Raw genomic sequence first — 26025 nt, 5'->3', positions numbered from 1 at the left:
CTACAACCAAGCAGGATCAAAGCAACAATCGATTTCGGCATTGGCTTTTCATCAGAAATGTCTTAAGTCCTGCTAAGTTCCTCTCCAAGCTTGAAACCCACCCACTGTCTGCTCACTCAAATCACTCCCTATGGAAAAGCTCGGCGATGCAAGGGCCAGAGGTTAACTTGCATAGTGCTTCATACATGGATTTATAAATAGAAAATGAGACAAACTTACACTTTATTTTGGTGGCTTGTTTTTCAACCAGAGCCAAAAAGACAACCTCTTTCCAAATCAAACAGAGCCAGAGACAGGTCGCTCTATATTTCATAGGGTCTGAGTGAAGTTTACTTAGGCATGAGCTGTATTTCAAGTCATATACATGACTGTAGTCAAAACTGCAGTCAGGGTCTGGGAACCCAAAGAATTACGCCACACTGCACCCGTTGTCTGGTATAAATAACATGTAACGTGTTCCCCATGTGTGCTTTCACCAACAAGGCCGACATTGAATGCTGTCATAATTACTTAAACACTCTCTAATCACAGTATCTCCGTGACTGGCAACGAGCGAACACTCATCAGGGACGTCCCCTGCGCCATCTGTCTTCCGTTTGCACATAAATCAGTCTAGAGGGATCATAACATCAGATTCCAGTCTGCGGGGCCTCTTAAATCCGGACCAAAAACAAAAGTGAAGCGTCATATCATCCGCCAAAACAGCTCCGTCTTCTCATGAAGCAGGTATGAAACAGATTAGCAACGAAGTTGCAGCTGACAGTGATGGATTAGAGGAGGAGACCACAAACCCTGAAGGCATTAAACAACTTGTGTTCACTCTTGTAGCTACACAGGATTCATTGGAGGAAGTGCTATGTCATTAACCACACACTGCCTACTGGTTGAGAATGAAAACAAACATATGATTATTTCATGGAAAACTTGAAAGTGATCAGTGTTTGTTTTGGGCTTTCAGTAGTTATGGATGACCGGCATCAGAATGATGATGAGAGAATGATTGCGCTGATCAGCAGAAGGTGCTGTTTGAGAAAAAGTATCTGTTGGTAAAATGAAGTCATGTTAACTGACAGGAATGTTGTTGCTAACTGTGTGGTATCATGCATACATCATCATCATATTTGTTAGCTAGCCAAACACCGTCTAATCACCGGGAATCAGAAAAACAGCTTCGGCAGTGTTGGGTTGGAGTAGGAAACAATCAAATGTGAGTTATGTTAATTGCTCAGCAAACTACTGTACACATACATTTCTCAAAATAAGCCATCGCCACAAAACATACAAAAAGTGGCAGATGAAATTAGAACTTTCTGTTTACAGCTAAGTGTTAAGGCTGAAAAATCTGTCTGGCTTAAATATACATACTGTGAGAAAACATGGAGAACATGATGAACTGAGGTAAAACACTTCTGATCTTATGTGAAGTTCACAACAGTTAGTGGCTTTATTTTGACATGCATCACATTTTATTGAACCCCTTGGTTTTTCCTCCAAACAAATTAAAAGGCTCATATGATAGCATTAACAGCTAACTAACAATGTAAACTCAGTCATTAAGTTGTATTTGTGTCCAGTGCTAATTAAGACAGGTCTTATAGTCTATAACAGCCTTGTAAAAGCAATGAGGCACAGATGGAAGCTCCACAATGTTCTGCAGTATTGAGGGTGAGGTTAAATGAACACAGAACAAAGACTGCTCTGGACTGTGGTTCACTGTGTTTTCCCAGCCATGTAGTCTTGGACAGGGTAAGGTATGTTCGTCTGACCAGTTAAAGTCCTGACAGTGACCACAAAGCTATAGTAAAGCACTGGGAATTAAACCACAACCATATTTAACACAGCAGGTACAATAAACAAAGCTTTTAAAATCTGTCATTAAGATGGGGATGAAAGACAAAAGTACCTGCATAATTACAGATTAAAAGAACACACTGTAGATTTCTTTAAGCATCAGCCCATGACAGGTTAATGATACATGTGTCTGGATCCTAGAATTGGTGTCATTCCTTTGTCAAAACACATGACATCAATACATGTCCAAGAATATGTGTTTGGAGCTAATTCAGTAATGACAGTTAGTAAACCACTAATCACATTTTAAGAGACACCTCACATGGGGCTGTTTGCCTTGTGTAAACTGTATGTAAAAAACCACAAGCTGGTTATATGCCCTGGAAGAGACAGAGACTTACGCCATGTTGTCCATATCAGTGGCACAGGCGCCCACTGCCTTGGTTACATTCACAAGCAGCGCCTGGTTAAATGACAGGAATACAAAGTACATTCTTGATTCAGTATAGGAGCAAGTTTTAAAGGGATAGTTTGGGATTTCTGAAGTGGGGCTGTATAAGGTACTTATCCATAGTCAGTGCCTGAGGTAGATGGCAGTCAGTGTGTCCCCAGTTTTAGGAAACAGAGAGTAATGAGTGATCACAACATAGATTTCCCCATGTTCCTTTGACTGATATTGGGCTTAGAAAGCTGTGGCCTGTTGCACTAAATCTATACAAAACACTCATGTGCAGCATTGAGACAATTCCATGCTTGCAGTGGTCACTTCTCTGAAGAGAATTATGGAACACCACTTCAAAAATACCGAACTTTCCCTCTAAACATGAGACAGCCATTTATGCAGCATGAAAATTAAACATGCCTGGTTTGTTCCAGTGAGCAGGTTGACTAGTGACTTGATGCCCCCACTCTTGCGGATGATGGCCTTGTTAGCAGGTATCTGGGCAAAATCTCCCAGGGCTCCCACTACATTTACCAGCACTTCCTCAGGCTGATCAGTCAGCAGGCCAACCAGAGTCTCCAGGGCCTTGTACTCCTGAAACCTTTCAAGGGTGGAGAAGAGGGAGGAAGAGGAAGATTATTTCGTTATATTAACTGATGATCAATGAACAAACAGGATGAAGAGTCTGCAGCCATGCTAGTAGCTCTGAGAGGCTGTGCTTACGAAAGCAGTGCTTTGAGCTAAATGCTAACATCAGCAGCTATGATCAGCATGCTCACATTGACAATGCTAACATGCTGATGTTAAGCAGGTATAACGGTTAACATTTTTACCAGCTTAGAATAGTGTGTTAGCATTTGCTAATTCAGTGGTTCTCAAACTTTTTCACGTCAAGGAACCCTAAACTGACACAAATTAGACCACGGACCCCATTTGATAAGATTTTGGGTTTTAGATGTTTTATTACAGAACATGTATGAAACCCATGACCAAAACAGTAATACATTCTGTCACTGTGTTACTTATGGATGGAATTATAGTGAAAATTAAACTTTTCCCCTTTTTGGTGGGGATCCCCTGGAACCCTCTCAAGGACCCACTTTGGGAATCACTGTGCTAATTAGCAATAAACAAAGTCAAATAATATCTGCAGCACAGGTTCGGACTTAATCTAGTCAATTGGACGACTGATGTTGGTGCTTGAGTGTGCTGCCAGACAAAAATGCTAGTCTACATTCAAGTTAGCAGCTCATAAAGACCGTACTTACTGTGAATGCGAGGGTGAATTTTTCACATGTTGCGATTACATACAAAGTCAGTGCAGTGACTGAGAATGATGGGGAGCTCTGGACACCCACAGTTGCACTGGATTCTGCTCTGATCCGGAGCCATTTACCGGTTGGAGGAGCTCAGACTTATTTTTTTGAAAATTAAATTAACTTTTTAATTAGAATTTTTGGGATTAAACAGAAAAATCGCATACAACACATGAGCTGAAATTTTTCAACTTAAGTGTGAAATTCTTGTGACGCAGTGAAGGGACAGAGGCTCTGCTCACCGACAAACAGCCGCTGAGCTTCAAAAAGCTCTGAAGGGGAGAGACGGTGCAGCGCCAGAGCTTTTGGACAAGTAAACACCTGCAGTCGGACTGGATTCTGCTCTGAAAACGGAGCTGTAGTAGTGGCGGGTTGTGTTTATTCGCAGTATCGTGTTGTGTGTGAACCCTCGTACGAGTAGTCCAGCGGTCAAACTCGCATAATAAACGCGAGGATAATTTATAATTTGAGTTGTGTGAAACCAGCATAGCTAAATGATAACTTATTTTACCTAAACGTGTTAGCATGCTAACATTTGCTAAGCAGCACTAAACACAAAGTACAGCTGGGGATAATGGAAATGTCTTTTTATTTGCTTGTTTGGTCATAACATTCAGTGTTTCCCACAAGTAGGTGGGCCTCAGACCCTGTAAGGTGGCCCGGGGGCATGTCCCTCTGTGAGAAAATTTAGTAAATTTTAAAGTCAAATGCATTAATCTGGTGCACTTTGAAAGCAAAATAAATAGGCTAGATCTATGAAGGACTTTGTTGTTGACAATTTTGTTCTCAAGTAAACATATTTATTTAATGTTTTTACAGCAACCCTAAATCAGAGAACAGTTAGTAAGTAATTTCCCCAAAAATGTATCTTTTGAACTTTTAATAGACACGTTTTATACTTTAAGTGAATAAACTACAATTAATCTTATTTCCATACTGTATATACTTTGTGTTAACACCTTATTTTGAAAACCAGACGTTGTCACGTGTATCCTCGTGCTAAATTCACTAAGTCTGATGCAACTTAAATAAATAAATAATAATTATATCTAAATAACCTCTATTCAGGTCAGACTCTCATAATGCAACACCTATCTTTGTAAAGTCAGAAAATGACAGAATAAACTCGCTAACCCCAGCTCGCTCTGGTCCGTTTCACTGCATTAACCATAAGGCTTGAATATGTGTGCACTCCAAATTTAGGTGCGGCTAGCTTAATCTCGTTCTCACAAACGAGTGACAGTGGATACACTCAAAGCTGGTCAAACCCTTAACATTACCGTAGTTACCTCAAAAGAATAGTGGTTGTCTCGAGTCGGATGCCAAAATGTATGCTTACAGCAGCAGGGAGAAGCGGCACAAAACACAACATTAGAGGTCTTTAATGTTATTATGAGTGTAAGTGTAAAAATTGTTTTGGTTTATTTTAACGCAACAACTGTGGCAGCCCGCCTTAGTCTCATTAATTAATGGGAAACACTGACATTGGACCATAAACTGTATATAAAGATGGACGACATGAGAGGTTCCCAAAAGTAAAGCCAAAACAATCGTGATCACCCCCTGACAGCAATATAGGTCATAAACCCTTCTTAAATGTAAAATCCATTTTCCCCAAAGTTCTTATCACACTGATGTTTTGTACAGTGGAAGGAAGTGGAGAACAGTCGTCCATATTTATATACAGTCTAGGTACTGGACAAATAAAAAAGAGATTTATTTAGCTATTACAATTCATCCTGAGGGGGACATGAATGTCTGTACCAAATTTCATGGCAATCCAATTAATAGCTGTGGAGATATTTCACTCAAACCACAAATGTCAACCTCATGGGGGCGCCATATGAAACATCCGGGATCACTAAATTCTGAGGACCATGAATGTCTGTAAAAAACCTTGTTGGTAATAAATCCATTTGTTGTTGAGTTAAATCAGTCCGAACAAAGTCAAAGTGGTGAACCGGCCGGCGGACAGACAGATCAGCAACACTGTCATCACTAGAACCACACCACTAGTGTGGCTAAAATGTTATTAGTTGCATAAGTGACAGGTTGCAGCTACACTGCTGATGTCTTACTGTAACCAGGCAGTTTTCCCACGGCTGCTCTCAGTTGTCCCTTGTACGTACTTTGCATAACCAAAGCTTTGCTGTGGCTTGGAAACTCTCCCTTCCTCTTTTGCTGTGATTTTGCCTTGTTTGCCAATGCTATAGAGTGGTAAACTATAGTAAACATTTAAAAGGGATATAATGCGGTTGCAAAAAACCTCAACAAACCTCTGATGTACAGTTAAGTTCTACGACTGTTTTTATTCACAGTTACGGTTGCTGGCATCATGGTGCGTAAGCTATTGTAGATGGCCAAGGTCATTTGGTTTTGGTCAGGGTCCACCAACACACAGCCTATTCTTCCAAGTGAAAACACTGCTAATGAACATAGGAGCTGCCAAAGTTAACTTCAGTGAAATTCACCATAAAGAAAAACAATGATTTTCCTATGCCATCAATGAAGTGTCATCTGCATTTGGATTATACAATAGAATTATCTTGTAATCACAGACATAACTTGATAAATGAACATTAAGTCATGCCTATTTTTGTTAAGCCAATCCTATTACGTGATGGCAAGAGTAACATTAGACAAGGCTGCCTTAAGCCTTTTCTACTGCAAACACAAGGCTACACACAAATGGAATCTTATTAATGCCTGTCAGATGACACAGGAATCATAATGGGGCTTCTGTGTCGCAGATTTTTATGATTTATTGCCTTTGTCATTTCTTTCTTTTACACATTCAACTAAGTGCAGAAAGTCTTACTGGTATTTTTAATACTAAGGTTTTTAGGTAAGCACCAGGTGAAAATAAGACATTTCAGGGATGAAGAGATGCTTAGCTATGACTATGAAGAAAGAGACAGCCACTTGTTCCACCTGAAAGTTAAGAGTGATCTATTTCATTTGAAAGGAAACATCAGAGCAGTGAATAACTTGGGTGAGCACAGAACTTTTGTGAGGTAAGGAGAAGTATCATGTGGAGGGGAAATTATGGTGTGCTCATCATAGGGCTGGAACAGAGGTAAGATGGAGGGGTAGTCAGTAATTGGAAGCGAACCCCACAATCTTGACCCTAAACATTACTGCGTTGGCAAATACAGTCTGAGACTTGGCAGTCATGACTTTCCATTGCAAAGTTCTTTCCTCACCCTTTTGTTAAGGCTTTTTATAGCATTTTTGTGTGTCCATAACACCTCAGTATACAGGCTCAAGGGGCCACATATCGATGCATCCATAAATCTCCACAGAATAATGTTTCTGTGTTTATAAGCAGGACTTTTGCAAAGGCATTTTCCTAGTACATGTAAGCTTGGCTAAAGTATGGCCGTCTCTGTAATATTGGATGTCCGATGAAAAACATAAGCTTATGTGATCTTTAAACAAACACACTTATGAATATAATTATATTTCAGGGCATCAATCATCTCTCATTTTGATGCATCATTAATCAGGAAAATGGCTAACACATGCTGCTACTTGTCTTGAGTGGAGGTCCCCTAACCTATACTGTCCAGACCATGCAAATCATCAGTCACATAAAAGAAAAAAATATCATGTTGTTTGCAATGGGCCACAAGGTCTGCTTCAGTTGACCATGTCTATAAAACCCACTCTCTGCCTCTCATTATAACTGTAGCACAATATATTCCAAAATGATTTTCATTTCAGTACACCACTCAGCCTGTGATTGATTCTGAAATGAGCGCATGCCCCTAAAACCCTGTTACCATTAGCAGCCTTTCCTTTTTGACAGTAATGGCTTGGTCACTTCATTCCAAGCTTTTGCCTGACCTAGACACTAAGTGATTCAAAAAAGCCTGAGAGTATGAAAAAAAACAGATCCACTTACACTTTCAAGTGTGCATTAAAAACATTTGCTGTGCATCATGCTGGTTTCCTCCCGAAGAGGTGGCCAAATTTCACATTCATTCACACCCAACTGCCCCCATCGTCCAAAATAAAACATAACACACACAGGAAAGAAACCACAAAATAAGAACTCTATTAATATTATGGCCCTTTGGTAATCTCACTAAGATACGTTTGTGACATGTTAAATTTAGAGTGAGGGCAACCAAAGTGTTTTTTAGTGTTTGTAAATGAAGTGTCACTAAATGTGGTTTACATGTGATTAATGGCATCATTATAATTATTTCTATTATTGTTATCATCAGTAGTAATACTAGTATTTTACATAGCAACAGTGTGACAAGCCATTACATATGGCAGAGAGCCTGTACTGGCAGCAAGTTTATTAAGCAGTCACATTACTCATGGCCAGTGGAGCTGTAGTCTGTGCCAAATTTGTTAAGAAGACAGTTTAAAAGCATAATTTCGTACCATTAAAACATAACTGTCTATCTATAGATAAATGGTCATGTTACTATCTAATCATTTAATTAAAATAATCATTTGAATACATTTAATTCAGTTAAATTACCCAAATGATTTTCTGTCATGACGTGGGTTAAGTAGACAGTGGTCTGTCCATCTTGCTTTAAAAGAATGTTATTGTCATGCTTCTGCTCCTGTAAAGGAATCCCTGCTTAACTCGATGTGGCAGCAGACACTCAGTTCCAGTTGGGAGGACTTAACTTAGACTTTAAATGTAGGATATCATTCTGTCAGTTATGATATATGAAGTGAAGAAAGATCGCTGTGAGTGCTCCTGCTCTTTTTTCTCGTTATTTTTAGAATTCCACTGCAATTTGAACTATAGAGCATTTCTGAGTCAGAAGAAAAGCATTTTCACATAATCTCACCTCAGCAAAAAACCTCAAATATCCTCTTAATCGTAAAAATAATTACAAGACAATGTCTTATCGGTTTCTTGGCTACACTGGAGAGAATAGGTTTTGAATTGATTAATATGTTACCAAGGTATTAAATTACAACATGTGGGTTATATATTATGTCCCTGACCTCACAGTAAAAAAGAAAATAAATACAGCTAAATCATTCTTTCAATGGAGTACTTGTGGAACTGTATGGGGCTGCCAGGGCACGGTCTTCAGGCATTATTTATTTTAGAGGGAAAATTACTGACTTAAAAATCATCTGACACTAAAATACAAGTCAAAAACCAATCCAGAAATGTCACTGGGATCCAAGCTTAATGACACTTAAATAAACCTCTGCTTTACATGACAAATGATTAAAGGCTCTGTCAGCCTACGTCTTTTGACATTAGAAAATCACCATCTCAAGGCTGATTCTTTCAGTATGCCTACATTTTGTTCAATACTAAAAGGCCTTGACTAACACATCACTATAGTCTATAAAATCAGCACAATGACTTGAGCCTTTGTTAACGGTGGAAAAGATTGAATTCTAGCTGCAAACACTCACATAAAAGATCAGAGCTAATAGAATCCGTGCAAAAACATTACATTTTTTACGCAAATAATCACTTCATCCAGACACAATGGTAAAGCATAGGGACATATGACAACAGCATGTGAGTGGAAAAAGTGACACAGCTAGTCATGAATGAATGAGAGCCCTCCATAAAAGTAACATATGTGATGATGGCATGACAACCCTAATGCACGCAAGTCAGTTGAAGCCCTTACTGGTGTTCTGCACATACTGTAAAACGTCTATTAACCATAGTCTCAGCATGTCTCAGCAAACATATTTTCCAAAGCGATGGGTAGTAAGTTTGTGAGTAAAATGCCTAATTGCTATTAACCCCTTCTACACTGAGACTCATTAGATTGTTGTTTCTATGTACAATGAGTGATTTATCAAAGTTATACTAATCTGTTACCACTAATTACACATAGGAATACATCCCATAAGATACAGCTACAATGATTTTCTGTGTCTCTGCTATATTAAATTTGTGTGTGTGTTAATGTATGTTAATGGGAGGTAATAAAGTGAGACCCTGAGTCCAACATACTTAGCTACATTCTCCATACTGATGGAACACTTCCAGATGGCTCCAGTGGCAGCGGCCAGGAGCTGCTTGTTGTCCGCCTTGCTCAACAATGAAACCAGCGGCTGCAGACCTTTGTATTTACGCACGAGGTCACGAGTTTGTTTGTCCTCTGCACACTGCAAAGCAAAAGAGGGTATCGAGATCTACATTAATTCCTCTAAAGGCTGGGTCTTATTAGGAGACAAAGAAGTCAAAGAAATACTGTTTATATTAATTTATTTTGGAAAACGTGTACCTTGAAGATTGCACTGGCACAATGCATTTGTAGCTCATCATTGTCACTACTTAGGTTTTTAACCAAATCCTTGATCATGCCCTCAGTCTGAATGGCAATCCTGTAACTTTCCTGTAGTGACACAACAATAAACAGATCGCATGAACAACATGAACTAATCTATAACTGTGTTGCATATGTACTGCTACTATATTACATTTTTCTCATCCATTTCAGATGGTAAGTATCATACGTTTGGATTTTTACCCTTAAATATTTCATAAGTTTGTATATGTTTGTTTATGTTAAACACATATTTTTACATCTCTTCTATTTTTTATGTGCTATTGTTGTTATTCTGCACGTCCTGCTGCAAATAGTTTTCACTTTTCAGTTTCATTAAGAATTTTCTTATTGTCAACAAATCCTATGCTAGTCCACCTCTTAAGACTTTGTTTGTTTGTGGTAGTCAGCCCAAACACAATTTTGACTCTTTTGAAGATGCAAATGTATACAGAGAGGTTCATCTTCACAAATGCAATTTAATTTTTTATGTCTGAATAATCTCTTAAAACAGAAATAAAAAGTTCATTTGGTAGGAACTAATTTCAGCTGCAGATTTATACAAATTTGTGTATATAGCCCACCTCACCTCTGAGGCACACTCCTGCAGGGTGCCCACCACAGGAATAAGCATGTTCTCATGTGGAGACTTCAGCAGGCGCCCTAGCAGAGGGATACCCCCGGCCTTACGGATGGCCTCCTTGTTCTTGGTACTCTTGCTGCAGCTCCACAGTGCCAGAGCCCCACAGCGAGCCACCTCTACATCCTTCTCCTGGTTTGCAGTCAGGTTGGCTAAATTAGGGACACAGTCCAGCAGTTTCACCTGAACAAAGAGACAAGAAACCCGGTTTACATGTGGATAAACATGAAAATATGTGAAAACAAGCAGACAGACCACACATGTTTAAGCAGAAAACTTCCATGCACACATTTACACAAACTCGATGAACTTGACATAAATTCAAGGACTCTAAAAATTTTGCTTGCAGAGTTCGGGTGATAATGGATGGTTCCAGATGGGAATAGCAAGTTGTTGGCTGTGATTAAGGGTGTAATTAAAATTCTATTACCACTGGGTCTGTGAGGATGAAAAAGCCAGAGATGCTAGGAGTGGAAAACTGTCAGGATAGATGTTGATGTTAGGCCTGAAAAGCCCAGTGTGACGGTTTATGGCCATCATTCAGTGTTCTAATCCATAGTTCCTGGCCAGTGAGACAGAGCAGGCAAAGCTATTACACACAGCATAGTTCAAAGGTGGTCTCGTTGCATAGCGTGAAATTAATCTGCCTCTGTGAGTGACTTGCACATGAGAACATCCGATTTGGGGCTGAGGAAAATATACAAGGCATGGAGGCTTTAATCACAGGTTGCTCTGTCAACAAACATGAATGCAGGTCAGAGGATGTAGGGGACATTCTATCTGTTATAGCCCAGCACCCACGCTGCTGTTTTCAAAGACAGGGAGAAAAAGAATGGATGGGCCACTATCTGGTATTTGCATACAGTGTGAAAAGGGCATGAATGAGTGATTTAAAATCATGAAAACTGTGCTTATACTCACCAGTTTTTTGATACCGCCATATTGCCTGACGTTTCTCCTTGCTCTGCAGAACCTGGCTACGTTGGCGATTGTCTCAGCAGCTAAAGCCTTGAGGTCCTTGACTGGAGAGTCCAGAATCTTTACGATGCTCTGCAGGCCTCCCATGTCAACAATGGCTCGACGGATTTGCACATTGTGACTTATCTTTCTCAGGATCTTTAGAGATCCAATCTAAAAACATGCACGAAATACATGTTCACACTCAGTGAGATATTTTTAAAATGATAGGTTTGTTTTATAGAAACAACATGAAGCTTCTCTCTGTCCTAAAAATACATACAGCGATATCTAGCTGTAGTAAAATCGAATTAAAAAGAACCCACATCATTAGGAACATCGGAGAATAATTGCTACCCTGTGTCTTTAAAGGCACGCTCTCTACCCAGCACTAGTGTTTCTGTAACTAAAACACAGGCTGGCACACATGGCAGGCTCTGTTTATGCCTGCAGGCCATCCAGGTCCAGCTTTGGCACAGCTACTCACTTTGCATTTGACTTCATCTGTATCCAGCAAGTTAATGAGGACTTCAAGGCCACCTACATCCCGGATGGCCAGTTGGCACGTCTCCTGCATCAAATTAAAGTCCATCATGGCGCACAAAGTGAGCACAGTGGCCGTCTGGTCGCCTCCCTGAAATAATAATGCCAAACATGAATGAATGAAAAAGGGAGACAAAAAGGAAGAAAATTAGCAGGAGAAAACATTAAGCAGACATTTGAAAAAGGGAGGAGGATAGTCCACCCTGCGTTCTCCCACCCTCCACCTTTCTGCTATTTCCCCCCATAATACCACTCCCGCTGGGGTTGTTTTGTCTATACTACAACATGGTAAGTGTTTTGCTTTGTGGTGGTAAACACTGATGAAGAGAAATTATTTATAATTATTTACACTGAGATCTGACAACAGCACCAATCCCAGAAACCTTTAGACATTGCCCCTAAGATGAAAAAGAGCACTATTAGTACTGAAACCCTGAAATTAATGAGTTAGCATTTCAAAAGCAAAATATGTTTTGACAGTTCCTATATACTTACATTTAAGACCTGCACCCCAGCAATTAGCAGCTTAGCATTACTAAGTGCTTTGAGGTGGTGGATATCTGTTCTTTGATTAAATTCAAGCTACTCGACACACATGGGGCACAAAACTGATTAGGTTTTATTGCCACTTAACTAAAAAATAAAGAAGCCGTGTGTGGTCAAATCTTCACGTGTGGCAGTGGCAGAACATGAACCTGAACTTTAGTGTCCATATACCCATTGTATTTTTCAGATTCTCCACATACTACATAAATCCACATAATATCCTAGCCGTGGATGGATGTTGACAGCGTTATGGCACTTAAAATACCAGTCTTAGGGTTGGTGCTTTGGGAAGGTTAAAATACCATCCAGGAAGGCAACAATGGTGTTTTATATAATATTATATTTAGTCTGTATCATGTGCAATTGCATAACAAACTAAATAACTTTGCATGCAATGGTTTATATAATGAAAAGGGGAAAAAATCAGCAGTCACATAAAACAGAAGCTTGTGGCACGAAAATGCAAAGTTAGCTGATGTAATACTAGACAAGCTACATGGCTTTGATATGTGACACTGGAATGTCCAGTCCAAAATCTCCTGGCAACTGAACAATCAAATATTATTTCTTTTTTGCAGTGGTTTAAATGTGCCACAGATTCTCATCTTGTGGTTTCTACCGTTCTAGGCTTCGTAAGCCTTTATTAGTTGCACACTTCCCAAACTATTTGAGACTTCAGGACCATACTAAATACATTATTTCAACCAAACATAAGAATGTAACATGTCCTGCTATCAGCTACCCCTATAAGTAGAAATTAGCCTATCACTATATAGAAGGCTGGGGCAGTAATCTGTTTCATGCAGCTGTTGGAGGGGTCGACTCATCAGTGTAGGCCAATGCCACAGTCTCAAGTGGTGTTTGATCATAACTCCCTCACAAAGCATTGCTCTGACACAGCAGGATAACGGCACATATGTTCTCCATATCATGATGCTACCCTAAATGTGAACCATTTGCCCATTAACAGCAGTGGATCTACTGCTTCCTTTGTCTCGTCCATTCTCACTCTTCAAAGGAATCGGCAGGCGAGGTTCGTACCTTATAAAATCAACAAAAAGCTATGTTTAGGAGTGATAGCTGGGAGAACAGAAAACAGATCATGTGCTTTCATTTTTGTTAGCTTTGGTCTTGAAGTGTTGTCGACATTCTTTAAAACATTGACAACATCTGACAATCTTTTATGGTGAAAGTTCTTTGACTCTCTGAGCATGATGGGGCAGATGTTCAAAGTGGAACCAATTCAACCAGTATTTGACCTCTGAACAAGAAATTCATTAGTAGTTTAATATGTGTTGGTGGAGATGTATTTACGTATAACTTTGCGTAGATACTGTATGCCATGACCAACTGGCATGGCATTTCAATAATCATTAAAGTTGCAAGGAGCGTTTACCAGGTCCTTGCACTGTCACGCACGTTAGGGCATTCCACGGCTGACGTGCAGTTGACGGAGGTCAGCTGATGCCTATATGCCACTAAAGAACACCGGCCAATTATAAGTTATGTCCCAGTACATCAAGTGTGGAACACAACTTAAAAATTTCATGTAAATCACAAGCTTCACAAAGAATCATCAATATCCTATGGCTTTTCTGACCAAATGTGATGTGGATGTGGTCAACCTGCTAGGAGTAGTACATCACAGCACTGAACTTGTTGTTTCCTGTTGCCAGTAGGTGGCGCTATGACAATGATTGAATATTGGTATGTAAATGTCTTCAGGGTGTCATAAGTTTGGTAAAGATTTGACCATGTACAGTCAAGTTACTTCTTGTTTCATTGCAAACCATAGATTTTTGATGCCACGTTACAGACATGCCCTTCAACAAAAACTCTGTTAGCACAACTTTTCATCTGCAGTGTCTATAGATTGCACTGCAAACATTTGAAGTCCATCCGATTAACAAGAAAGAGTTCAACAGTGTGGAGCCTGTAAATGACAAAAAAATGCCCTACAATTGTACTTTCGATTCAAAATAACGTGCAGGGGTCCATCATTGAAATTTTGTAAGGGGTGCTATGGAGCCATTTTACCATGCCTAGATGAGACTGACATTATTGCCACTTCTGACATGTGTGCAAAGTTTTCGAGTCTATTTAGCCCCTCAAAATGTGATTCATTTGGTGGACAACAAAGAAGGAAAAAAAGAAGAAAAATGCGGTCCATGCCCTAAATATGTAATACCAACATTGAGTTAATTTTCTTTTAATACAGGAGGTATTAGGGTGTATTACCTGTGATGTGCTCCATTTAGTCCTTTAAAAACCCACCAGTGATGAATGTCTTGGTAAACTTCAACCAATGGAAAACAAGACTAAGAGTCTAAAGTCAGGCTAGCAGCTCTGTGCTCCGTGCTTTGTGCTAAAAGCTATCATCAGAATATGCAAACATGCTAACAGCATGCTGGCATTTAGCAAATTCAAACTATTTCGCTAGCAAAGTAAAAACACTTTTCAGCCGGATTCCTACTCAGGGGACCATAAATGTCAAGGCAATCTAGCCAATAGTCCATAGTCAGACACAGTGACATTTATAGAGTGTGGATAAAAAAATACATCTAAATCATAATGCTCCAAGGAAGGTTAAAATCAAGGGCAACCGCTGTGGGTATCGTCACAAAGGTTAAATGGCCGAGTTTCCCCACCAGTCAGTCAGAACTGTGGAAGTCTATCAGACGAGAGATGAAACGTATTCCAGTATCATCAAAGTCCAGTTCCCTTGATTTTAACCTTGCTTGGATAATGACCTGGATGACTGAGAACCTTCACAGATACAAATCATAATGCAAAACACAAAGGTCAAAAGAAGTGACAGAAAATTTGTAAAAATTCTTGCAGCAAAGGAGGAGAGTTGTCACCCTACCTGGGTCTACAGGGTACCAAATATGTAACTTGACCACAACAACACAAGAGCAAGGATCATTGATATAGCTGTCAGAGCGCATAGTTATGATTACAGACAGTATCAATACCTTATCCTTTTGTCTGATGGAATTACATAATCAAACATGGATTTAGAAGATTAAGTAGTATGAGGAATCAAATTCATTAGGTGAACTCGATATCACCTACTTAAAGATGCTTTACACATTTTGTTTCTTCCTTTACTGCAGGTGTCACTGCCTGAGCTACTATATAGCTGATGCCTTTACACTACTGAATGGAGGTCTTATATTAGTCTGGTTCCTCTGGAGCAGCAGACTGGATTCTGCAGACACAGACTGTCCTGCCTGAGCTACTCCAGGCCTATAAATCATAGCACTAAGCAAGTGGAAGCAGGGATGGGGTTAATAGGGCTGTCAATGATATCCTGTTGACATCAGGCCATTTTTTAATACAGTTTTGTTGTGTTTATTTTGTGGTTGACTACGCATATTGAGTAATGCTCAGGGTAGAGCATTAGTGTAAGAGAGAAGTAGTGCGTCTTGGCATAGGTCGAACCATAGAGGATCCATGAGGTTTCATACTCTGCAGTATACATCAGACTAAGGAAAGACTGCTAATGACAAGAACAAACCCAAAATCCTGCTCTGTTATGGGAAAGGTACTGTAGGGACAGAATGAATGATTACTGGTTGATTCTTGCTTCATATTTGACATAGGATCTCCTATAACATAAAATTTGATAACTTAATATGCCTTTCTGTCATAAAATGAGTACAGTGCATGCTGAGTAAATGTCTAGTCAGGTCTTTGAATTGTTAAGTACCTTAAATCAAGAGAATGAAATGATGCAATTATTCTTGTAAATAAACTCTGCAGATTAGACACATTGTAAATGTATTACAGGCAGTAAATGTAATGTTTTAATTGAGTGCTGTAATTATTAAAAAAGCATCATAAACGCTTAACTAGTACATAATTAGCTACAAATTCACCTCTTGAAAAAGCATTGACTGATATTGGCTCATGTACACTGCAGACAGGATTAGTTTTAGTGTAGCAATTAGTAGAATGGTTCTCATGAGAGAAGCATAGGGCAGTAGTACTGTGACTGCCCAGCAGAGGGGGAGCAACCTTAATGAGGGCTGAAAACAATACCATATGTGTCAAGTACTTTGCCACTTAAACTAAAGTTACCGTACTAGAAAAACTATTTTAAAGCTATTGAAAAAGACTGCACTAATAGTGGCACTAAATCTAAAATCTGTGTGGTGACTTATCCTTTCATTGTGACAGTTCAGAAAAGATCTACCATCCACCATCTGAGAAGTAAATAAATAAATGATCAATATTATAAAAAGTAAATTATGAAAATGTTAAAACACACAATATTGAAATGTTTATATGTTAACTAGTAACATATTGTATATCAGAATATTTATATCTGTGAAAATATGAAAATTGTTTTATGTTTAGAAAGCCACAGGCCAACGTAACTGATAGCAGCTGGTGAATTTTTTCTTTATTTAAACAGAGACAAAATATTTTATGGCTTGGTTGCTAAACTTACCATGTGAAGTTATTACGTCCTGAGTAGAAAAACAACACTTCAGTCTTTTTGGTCAAGTTGTTATTTAGCTTGTCTTGTTTCACAGTCTGGCTTCCATAAGTTATTAAATGTCTATATGCTGCACATATAACTATATATGATACAGCCTATAAACATATATGCTTAAATAAAAATATAAATAATATGCATGATATTCTGGGATAAGGAACGTGAATTATTTTAAAACTCGTTTTCCATGTCAGTGTGCTACAGACCTAAACACACATACAGTACTGTATAAACCCATGCTTGCTAGACACACACTTAAACCTGCATTCTGGATTTTGTGAGAGACTATGTAAGCGTTTTACAGGCACAGATCTCCAGTCATACAAGTACAAAAACAAACATTCAGGAACCCCAGGTAAATATTCCTACATAAATATAATTAAAACACAAAACAGAACATCCATGTGTCGCTTTATAAAAGTATTAAACTTCCTAGAGTACAAACGACTGTCTATAGTGCAAAGGAAAGGGGGGGGGGGGGGTATCCTCCTAAAATAAAACAGATATTTAACTTGGCTCATAGTAAGTTTCAGCGTCTGAGCGTCCGATGGTAATGATATTATAAAATGACCACTGAACAAACCCCATAAATAACTGTGCTGTGTGGTTTCCAGACAGATAGAAAGCTGGGACATGTTGGTTACTGCAGTGCTGCATCTTGTTGAAGGAGGAACACACACACAACCCTAAAGATCATGCCACAATCCCGCTAAATAGTACAGAATAAACAGACCAGTGAGTTCTTTTCACTTGAACTTTCGTATCATTTACATCTTCTTTTTCCTTTCTGGGACAGAGTAGCAGCCTGCTTTTAGAGAGGGAATTTCCTTCTATTATAATCTATTTTGCTAAGCTATAAATATCTACCTACAGTTGAACTTTACAGCAGCGTTCTCTATAAAAGATTTACTCGGTTGCACTGTGAACGATCTTATTTAGCACCAAGCCACAGAACACAAATCTGTTGATAGTATCAAGAAATACCATACTGTGTTAAAATGTCATGTACACTATTATTACACATTGAAATAACATTAATTCAATTAATTTTCCTAAAGTTGAAGCAGCATTTACAATATTTTTACTGTTACAAGGAGAACTGGTTTGCAACATGCAACAAAACAGATTCCTGTAAAAAAATAAAAATAAAAAAAAAAGTAAAAGGCTATTTTAATATAATTTGTCTGAATGATACTGTCCAGACAGATAGATAATAGGGTCCACTGAGTGAGGTAGGGTAATCTCTGAAGTCAAGTGGTTGGAGGTTTTCCCAGCCAGTCTGGGTCATTGGCGTTTCTATCCTCTTTTCTTTTTCTTCCATGTTTTGACACATTAATAATCACCATATGCCCTGTCAGACCTATCATAGGCACGCTTCATTTTTATGCTTCTGCGGTGTGGGCAAACAGAGCATACAGCTGCTGCCGTCAGACAGCTCTTTCCCCTGTGTCTTGGCTCACATGTGCAACCAAACAGGCCTGTGTCAGAAACCAGGAATCCACAAGCCAAGCCAACCACTTCAATGAGCATCTTCCAATAAAGCGCCGCTTTAAATGGGACCAATCTATTCTTTATTTCATCTGACATCCTTTTTTTTTTACTGAGTGGCACCTTGATCTGACTGAGGCAAAACAGACACGTGGGATTATGTGATTGGAAAATTACCTTTCGTGATACCAGCTATTCTAAATTCCCCTGCTCCTCCGTGACTAAATATTCTTTTCCATCCAAGGCAATTCTGAGAGAATTTTGAAATTTTCATACTGACTCAGGACATCAAATTTCTTGTGTGGATGACAGGAAAAGAGCATGGACTTTATTGTTTCCTGTCTGTTGTGGCCTGCCTTCACCTTCAGTAGTATAACTCTCCGTACACATCACTATTTTTGGTTGAAATCCATCAGAGGAAGGAAACAGTGGTGTGCAGGGTAATGTTCCCTTACCTTGAGGTACTTGACCAGTTTCTGGATCTGCCAATATTCAGAAGGCAGGTCTGTGTTACTCTCTGGACGGCGCTCTGGCTGCTCCTCCTCCTCCTCACTCTCAGATGAACTCTCACTGAAAGTGTCCACTGGCATGGCTCCTGCTGGGGTCTTACTGAACAGAAACAGCAGATAACGGTGCACTTATGACCTCAGATAACAATCTACAAATTGATGGGATAATGTAACGAGACAATACATAGCCAGACAAAATAGATGGAATATAATATCATGAAATCCGTTCTTGTGTTTTAAATGGAAAAACAGTCTGCTCATCCCACACAAGGAGACCCATTAAGGATTTTGAAATTTAAGTGTCAAGTTTTAACTTCCTGAGGATCTAAGCAGCAGGAAAATAAAGATCGAAATAATGTCATGGGAGGACTGGAGTCTTCATCATATACAGAGCAAAGAATCTTGCTAGGCTTTTGATGCAAACAGAAACGCAGATGGCTTTTTAAAGTTGCTCGGGCCACTTGGATAACTGTATCATGAAAATTGGGCACTGTGGAGCAATGAAATTTGGTACACATTCAAATGGGGCCGCTGAGAGACAGTTCCCATGTACATATAAATAACATTGCCAGGGGAGCGCATTATCAGAAGGAGCCAGCCGATTTGAGGGAATGTTTTCCAGGAGGCAACATGATAAACAGCAAACAAGACCTTCACGAGGCTGCCAGGCCTACACACTGTCCTGGGTGGTGTGCAGTCATGACTGTCAGTGAGTGAATGCAACTTGGGGTCTTATTGCATGTACACTAACTGATGAGCAGAAAAAAAGAATACAATCAGTGAACAGTGGCTAGCATAAATGTATGATGCTAGCAGCCTGTATTCATTGGCAGCAGTATGGAGACAACTGAGGCAGTTTAGCTGCCAAGAGCCAGAGAAGGAAAAAGCTTTTACATAGGTTCTTGTTCAGTACATGGCTGATACTGTATATTTAAAGGTTACAGTTTCCACTACAAATTTCACAACTGGTAAAACAGTATTCAGTTCTTCTTATCAGTTCCTAAATCTCGTATAGGTTACTTGATCTGCAGTGAAAGAAGCTGTCCTAATTCAGGAGACTTTGTACTTACACTTTCTGGGAGGACAGGCGTCCAGGTAAAGAGGACATAGATAATTCTGCTTTCATCTTGCTCTTGGCTCTTGGTCCCAGCTTTTTCTTCTTTATTTCACCAGACTTCTCCTCTCCAGAGCTCTTACTGGGTTTCTTTTCCTCTGCTTTACTATAATGATGTGAAATAAGAGTCATTATGCCTGCTTCTATTTTGAAAATGGTTATTTTTCTAACATAATCATTATTTAACAATTCGAGACAAGGGTTCAGCTGGCATGTCTTTTTTTTGCAGTTGAGATGCTTTTATCCTGAGCCAGTTTCTCCTCAAATGGGTATAGTTATCACAAGGTACAGCTGCAACAGCTCAGCGCTTGCTAGATCTATTTATCAATCAAAGACCATATGTGATAGATCTTTTTGGGACTTTTTCCCAAGAGTTCTGTCTGTAAAAGGGTTTCCACAATGTGAAAGTATAGATTAACTCAGATCTTTGTGTAATCAGGAATATTTGCACTTGCCCTAAAATTTATAAACCATATAACAATCTCTTTATAATGTGTGACTGCTGGAAGACACACTGAGCACACGTGATGGGAGCTTGGCATCACTGTCATCTAAAGCTCATCTCCTCAACAAGAGGGATCCCCGTCACGCACATTACATGGTTGCCTGAAGATATTTTTAGGACATCTTGAGAGAGGAATTATCACATACCCACATGGAGACATGAGACCAAGGTTCTTCCATCTTGGACATGGCTCATATTTCTTCTTGCCGCCTGCCTTGTTCGGCGTATGCTGTTGTCTCGCCTCCTCATGCACATTCTTTTCCTGTTGCTCGTGAGACCTCTGGGGTTGGCCTAGTTCCTCCACATCAACCAATTCCACATGCTGGATTCTTTGTGTTGATGGAAGTTTTTGAACTGCAAAATTCTGTTGGAGGAAAAGATAACGGCTGGAGTGAGGAAAAAGACCTCTTTCAATTATCACCAATCAATTCTAGTGGTGAGAAGTACAATTTGTAAAACTGTATGTGCTCTGGTTGTAAATTTAATTCTAATGTTCACTTGTGCTTCTTGTGATATTTTCAATCCAGATGACATGTTGCCTCTCTCTTCATTTTTTGAGCCACCTAACTTATTAACGTCTGACAATGTGTCTTTCTTGAGGCATTGGAATAAAATAACTCTTTCCCAATGCTTTACACAGAAGAGGTCCCCCTCTGTTAATTGGCTGAACAATATCACAAAGTTTATTGTTTCTGTACATTCCATCACCTAAAACCTTGCAGCTTGGCACAGACAAAATAACGCCTTTGTGTCACAGTTATTCAGTTATGATTTTTTTTCTTTTTAAGTTTTGAAGGTCTTTATACCAAACTTTACAACCTATATATGAATGCCAATAAGACACATATGAATGATGTGCAAGCTGGAGAGTTTTTAATCACAGACACCTGCTCTGCAGAAATACCTCAGACTGTCATTGTTTGTTAGGGCCTCAACATTTTCAAGGGCAGGGAAAAAGAATTAAGATGTATTTCTTGTGTTCACTCACAGGCTGGAGCCAAGCATGCAAAATCACTTTTAAGACTTGTTTTCCATAAAACACAAAGTGACCTGCTATTGGAAACATACAAGTCAATTCACCCAACCACAGAGCCACAGTCTGACTTTATTAGGCTAACCAACCTACTTTACTTCTGTTATATGTGAAATGGACAAAGTCCATGTGCATACACACAGAAGGAAACACTCCAAATTCCTTGTTATGCGACAGTAAAAAGTCCTATTACAGGTGCCTTCCTGCATCTGAAAACACTACAGGCCTGGAGACAAATGCTGTGTTAAGCAGGACCGAGCCTGCGGTTCTAAACTCAAAATATATTTTTTATAGCAGGTGACATTCAATCATTAGCACTTTTCATATTTCTCTATGTGTCCTTTTTTCCAAGCATTTTACTACTAAAACATAAACTCCAACTATTTGCATGTGTTTGGGGGAAACTTGTGTGTAATTACTTGATCCATACTGATGGAAAACCGGCAGGGCAGCAAATCTGAAGCCATTGGCCATAAAAACATCTGTTAGTGGCAAGATTCAGGCAGTCTCTACTGACTGATTATGACAGTGAGGCAGTCTATATTCATTTCAGGATGTGAATAACGAAAACAAATCTACAACCCAAGGAGTTTTTGCTTTTCAGTGAGCGTCTTGTGCATGCAAATACACAGCATGTCCAATTTCCAATCACACTGTGATGTCAAAACGAATCCACAACACTGAATAGAGATGGCGAGTCTGCTTCCTCCCTGTGTTGCAGCCCTCGTCTCCTTTGGCTGCCTCTGCTCATTTGATTGAGGCTGTCTGATCTAATAGAACTGTTAAAAAAAGACCTGCTTCCTCACATTGGAAGCAAGCAGATATGTTTGGAGATTAGGTGTTGTTATCTTTGGCTATCGACTTCCACGTTTGGGCTCTCCACGTTGCAATCAGGGAACTGAGTCAGGGCTATGCAAGATTGTGTTTCTGACAGACACTGCTGCTTTGCTCACTCAAATTAAAACGGAAATGGATCATGTCCACAAGAATGACTGCAATTACTTAATATCTCAGACATAGGATGCATATTGCACAATTTGACTGCTGTCATCAGCAATCAATCGAATGAATTTCAAAGCAATGTGTTTTTAAGTTGACCACATCATATGAAGGTGATTACCTCAAGTAGAGGCAGAGAGAAAATATTCAGCAGTCATAGTGAAACTAAAGTTACAGGACACTGAGAGGCACATATCAAAGGAGTTAAAGAATCCAGAAGAAAAAGACCTTGACAGTGATTTGTGCCTCCACAAACTCGTTCACAGCCATTTTTACTGCAGCTGTCCATCATTTTTAGATCGTTCAGACTCAAGGCATCACTCTTCACACAGGACTCATAAAACATAAAAGCCTGAATTTAAGGTTCAGCCTGGCACTACTCAATGGTTTACTAAAGTCTTCACTTCCAGTTTACTATATCACCTACTCTAGAAGTCACATGGACCAATCGCATCTGCACAGATAGAAATCAAGTGCTATTCTACTGTGTATGGTAAACAGTGCAGTCTTAGTATAATTTCATTTTGACAAGCCTAAGGCTGTGTCCAAAATCACTCCCTCATTCATGCATTTACTACTTCTGATATACTAGACACTCAATAGTTTAGAGTCACAAAACAACAACAATTTTAGCATTTGAAATGTGAGGACAATTGCATTGCAGGATTGTTACCAAGAAGTAGTAGTGCATACTATAAACACTTTTTTTTCTTTCCATTATGGGAATTCTTGAGGGCACTATGGTGCATACATTTCGGGCAATCAAATACAATGGTGGAGAGTAGATAATGTGCTCTTTATAGTAAATAGGCAGTGATGATATTGTTCTGAATCATATTTACACTTTATTTTTCTGAGAATTACATCATAACAAACACAAAACTAGACAATATTTTGTGATGAGCCTGTGATGATGCCACATTGTGAGTGAAAAAAATAAAGATAATATTTTAAATGATTAACAGATTTTTGGGTGCAGATGGAATCTATTATTGAGGCAATTTGTCATGTCATCAAATTACTAAAGCAGGAAATAGCACTACAGAATAAATCACGCGTATTTCAATTTATAGAAATGTGTGTGTGTGTGTGTGTGTGTGTGTGTGTGTGCGTGTGTGTGTGTGTGTGTGTGTGTGTGTTTGCCTGTCTAAGAGTGTGTATGTTGTGGGGGTGGATGGTAGGTGGAATGGGTCCGTGCTGTTTTGATGTTGGAACACAGAGGAGGTCGATTCAGACATTTTTCATCACAGTGACAACCAGACACTAGCTCACTAGCATGGAACAGCGCAGACACTGATTACACAATCCTAACTCTGTTTACGAATATGAGTCACTAAGCATCAGGGATAAAAATCAGGGTTTAGAGAGAAGGACCTTGTTCATGGGACAGATGCATTTTAACACCCACACATATTTGCTTTGAGAGCAAAAATTCAATGCTACAAAAATGAGGTCTTAATGGGTTGATGATAATTAACTGTACCTGCTCGTTTATGTTCTCAGCAAAATGTGGAGATCTGCTCTTCAGAAGTGTTACCAGGTCTTTGTACATATCACTTGTACGCTCATAGCCACTCTCCTCCCCCTCTTGTTTTATGCACTGTGAAAACAAAGTGAAAAAACAGCTTCATTAATTCTAAAAACCACAATTATAATGTGACCCACATGTCTGCTGGAATAGCTGAGGTTAGAAAGCTCAGAGTATCTCCAGGCAGCCTCAAAGAGGAAGTGTAAAACCATGTAAACCGCTAAATTAGGTTTAAGACACTACTGCTCTTTGAGGTTTCATTTGCATCAGTGTCACCCATTCGGTTTAAGGTTGCAGTTTTTTCACCTTGGACGAACCATTTCCAGGTGAAGAAACAAAGGCACGAAACCTATGGCTCATCAGCAAAGTCAGGGGAAGAGTGAAAGGTGCGGCAGCATGCAAAACCCTCAGAAACCCTTAGAAATTATTGCAAACACATTCAGAGGGATTCCTGACATTTGACTAGAATATGGAAACTCTCTATCCAGCTCTCTATACAACCGTATCCTTAGGGATACTGATATGTGAGGTTTTTTGACCATACAAATCTTGTGGACATAACAGAAAATTTTTAGTTATAGATTGATTAGTTTTGATTTTTGAATTTTTGATTTTATTTGCCATTTGTACAAGCACACTACAGTACAGGTACATTGGAATTATTGTACGTATCTCACTGAGTAAGCTTTTAAGAACACAAGCAAAGAAAGGCAATTAAAGTAACACAATAAAAAAATTGAAATACACTCTATATACTAAAAACACATAATAAATGACATCAATTACTATTTTAATTACGATTAATTAAGATACTTTTAACAGCATTAGTAACTTTACCACTGTGCTGTACGTTTATTACTGGGAGTGCATATTTTGTAGACCACTGTACTTTGTTTAAATACCTGCCACTTCCAGCTGGAACAATGTCCAGAGGGACTGAAGTGTCAGAGTGATTACTCTTCGTGAAGTCTAGTCAGTTTAAAAATATCTGAAAAACAGCACTCTTGGTCAATGCCTGTTAGAAAATTTATTGTTTTTAACTTTATTTTGATAGTTTTGGAAACTCATTTCTTAACTTTAAGCATCTTAATAGCATACTGTCTATACTCTTGTAGCATGTGACAGTTGTCTTAGATGGCCAGGTCTAGGGATGGGGATCGAGACTCGGTTCCAAAAGGACCAAAATTTGTAAATTCCAAAATTTGGAATGGATAAGAAAATCATCAGGATGCAGTCTCTGCCTGCTCTCTGTCGGCTCCTACACACACACACACACAGCGGCAGCAGAGCGAGAGGCTGCGCCATCGCGGTGGAATACGGTTACTTACTAACTTAACCCTTAGCTCCAAACTACTGTAACGTCAGTTGATGACAGCTACGCTCGTTACTGTAAGTGCCTGCCTTACCTTCGCAAGTAAAACGACAATACTTTATCAATACACCTGTCTGTAAAGGTAACGTTAAACATGTAACGTTAGAAATGGTTAATTTAATCATCTCTGTCCTCAGTATCTCATCCTGTAACGTTATGTCTTATACAAGCACAGCTAACGCTAGCTTGGCATTAGCCAAATGTTAAAAACAAGCTAATAGAAAGCTGTCTGTCTGGAGCACAGACTGGTCTGTAGTCTTAAAAACTCGGAGGAGGAGGGACTGATACAGACTGATGTTATTCTTTCTAAACGTCACTCACTACTTGTGATGTCAGATAAAGTTATTTAGTTACTTTGCTGCTGTAAACATTAATGTTGCTGCTCTAGAAACAACACTTAGCTATATTTAAAATATAAAATTAAAAACAACCAGGCAGTTAATATGTACACTTCAATATATGT

The 26025-nt window shown here is 39.1% G+C and overlaps 1 protein-coding gene across 1 annotated transcript in view; it reads right to left on the bottom strand.

The window, feature by feature from the left end:
* odad2 (outer dynein arm docking complex subunit 2) overlaps positions 1-26025 on the bottom strand; it is a 41845-nt gene that overhangs the window by 10649 nt on the left and 5171 nt on the right. The window contains exons 7-17 of the mRNA XM_038723933.1: positions 24146-24262; positions 20777-20994; positions 20082-20231; positions 18958-19111; positions 11909-12055; positions 11386-11595; positions 10414-10647; positions 9783-9893; positions 9509-9663; positions 2654-2834; positions 2193-2254 (exon numbers count right to left, since the gene is read on the bottom strand). Of these exons, the coding sequence (XP_038579861.1) occupies positions 2193-2254; positions 2654-2834; positions 9509-9663; positions 9783-9893; positions 10414-10647; positions 11386-11595; positions 11909-12055; positions 18958-19111; positions 20082-20231; positions 20777-20994; positions 24146-24262 (1739 nt within the window). The remainder of the gene's footprint in view (positions 1-2192; positions 2255-2653; positions 2835-9508; positions 9664-9782; positions 9894-10413; positions 10648-11385; positions 11596-11908; positions 12056-18957; positions 19112-20081; positions 20232-20776; positions 20995-24145; positions 24263-26025) is intronic.

The sequence above is a fragment of the Micropterus salmoides genome, unplaced genomic scaffold (assembly GCF_014851395.1).
Source record: "Micropterus salmoides isolate LMB-PRFRI ecotype aquatic unplaced genomic scaffold, ASM1485139v1 Ms_hic_scaffold_1, whole genome shotgun sequence".
NCBI classification, from domain to species: domain Eukaryota; kingdom Metazoa; phylum Chordata; class Actinopteri; order Centrarchiformes; family Centrarchidae; genus Micropterus; species Micropterus salmoides.
This window is presented reverse-complemented; position numbering and strand designations above follow the sequence as displayed.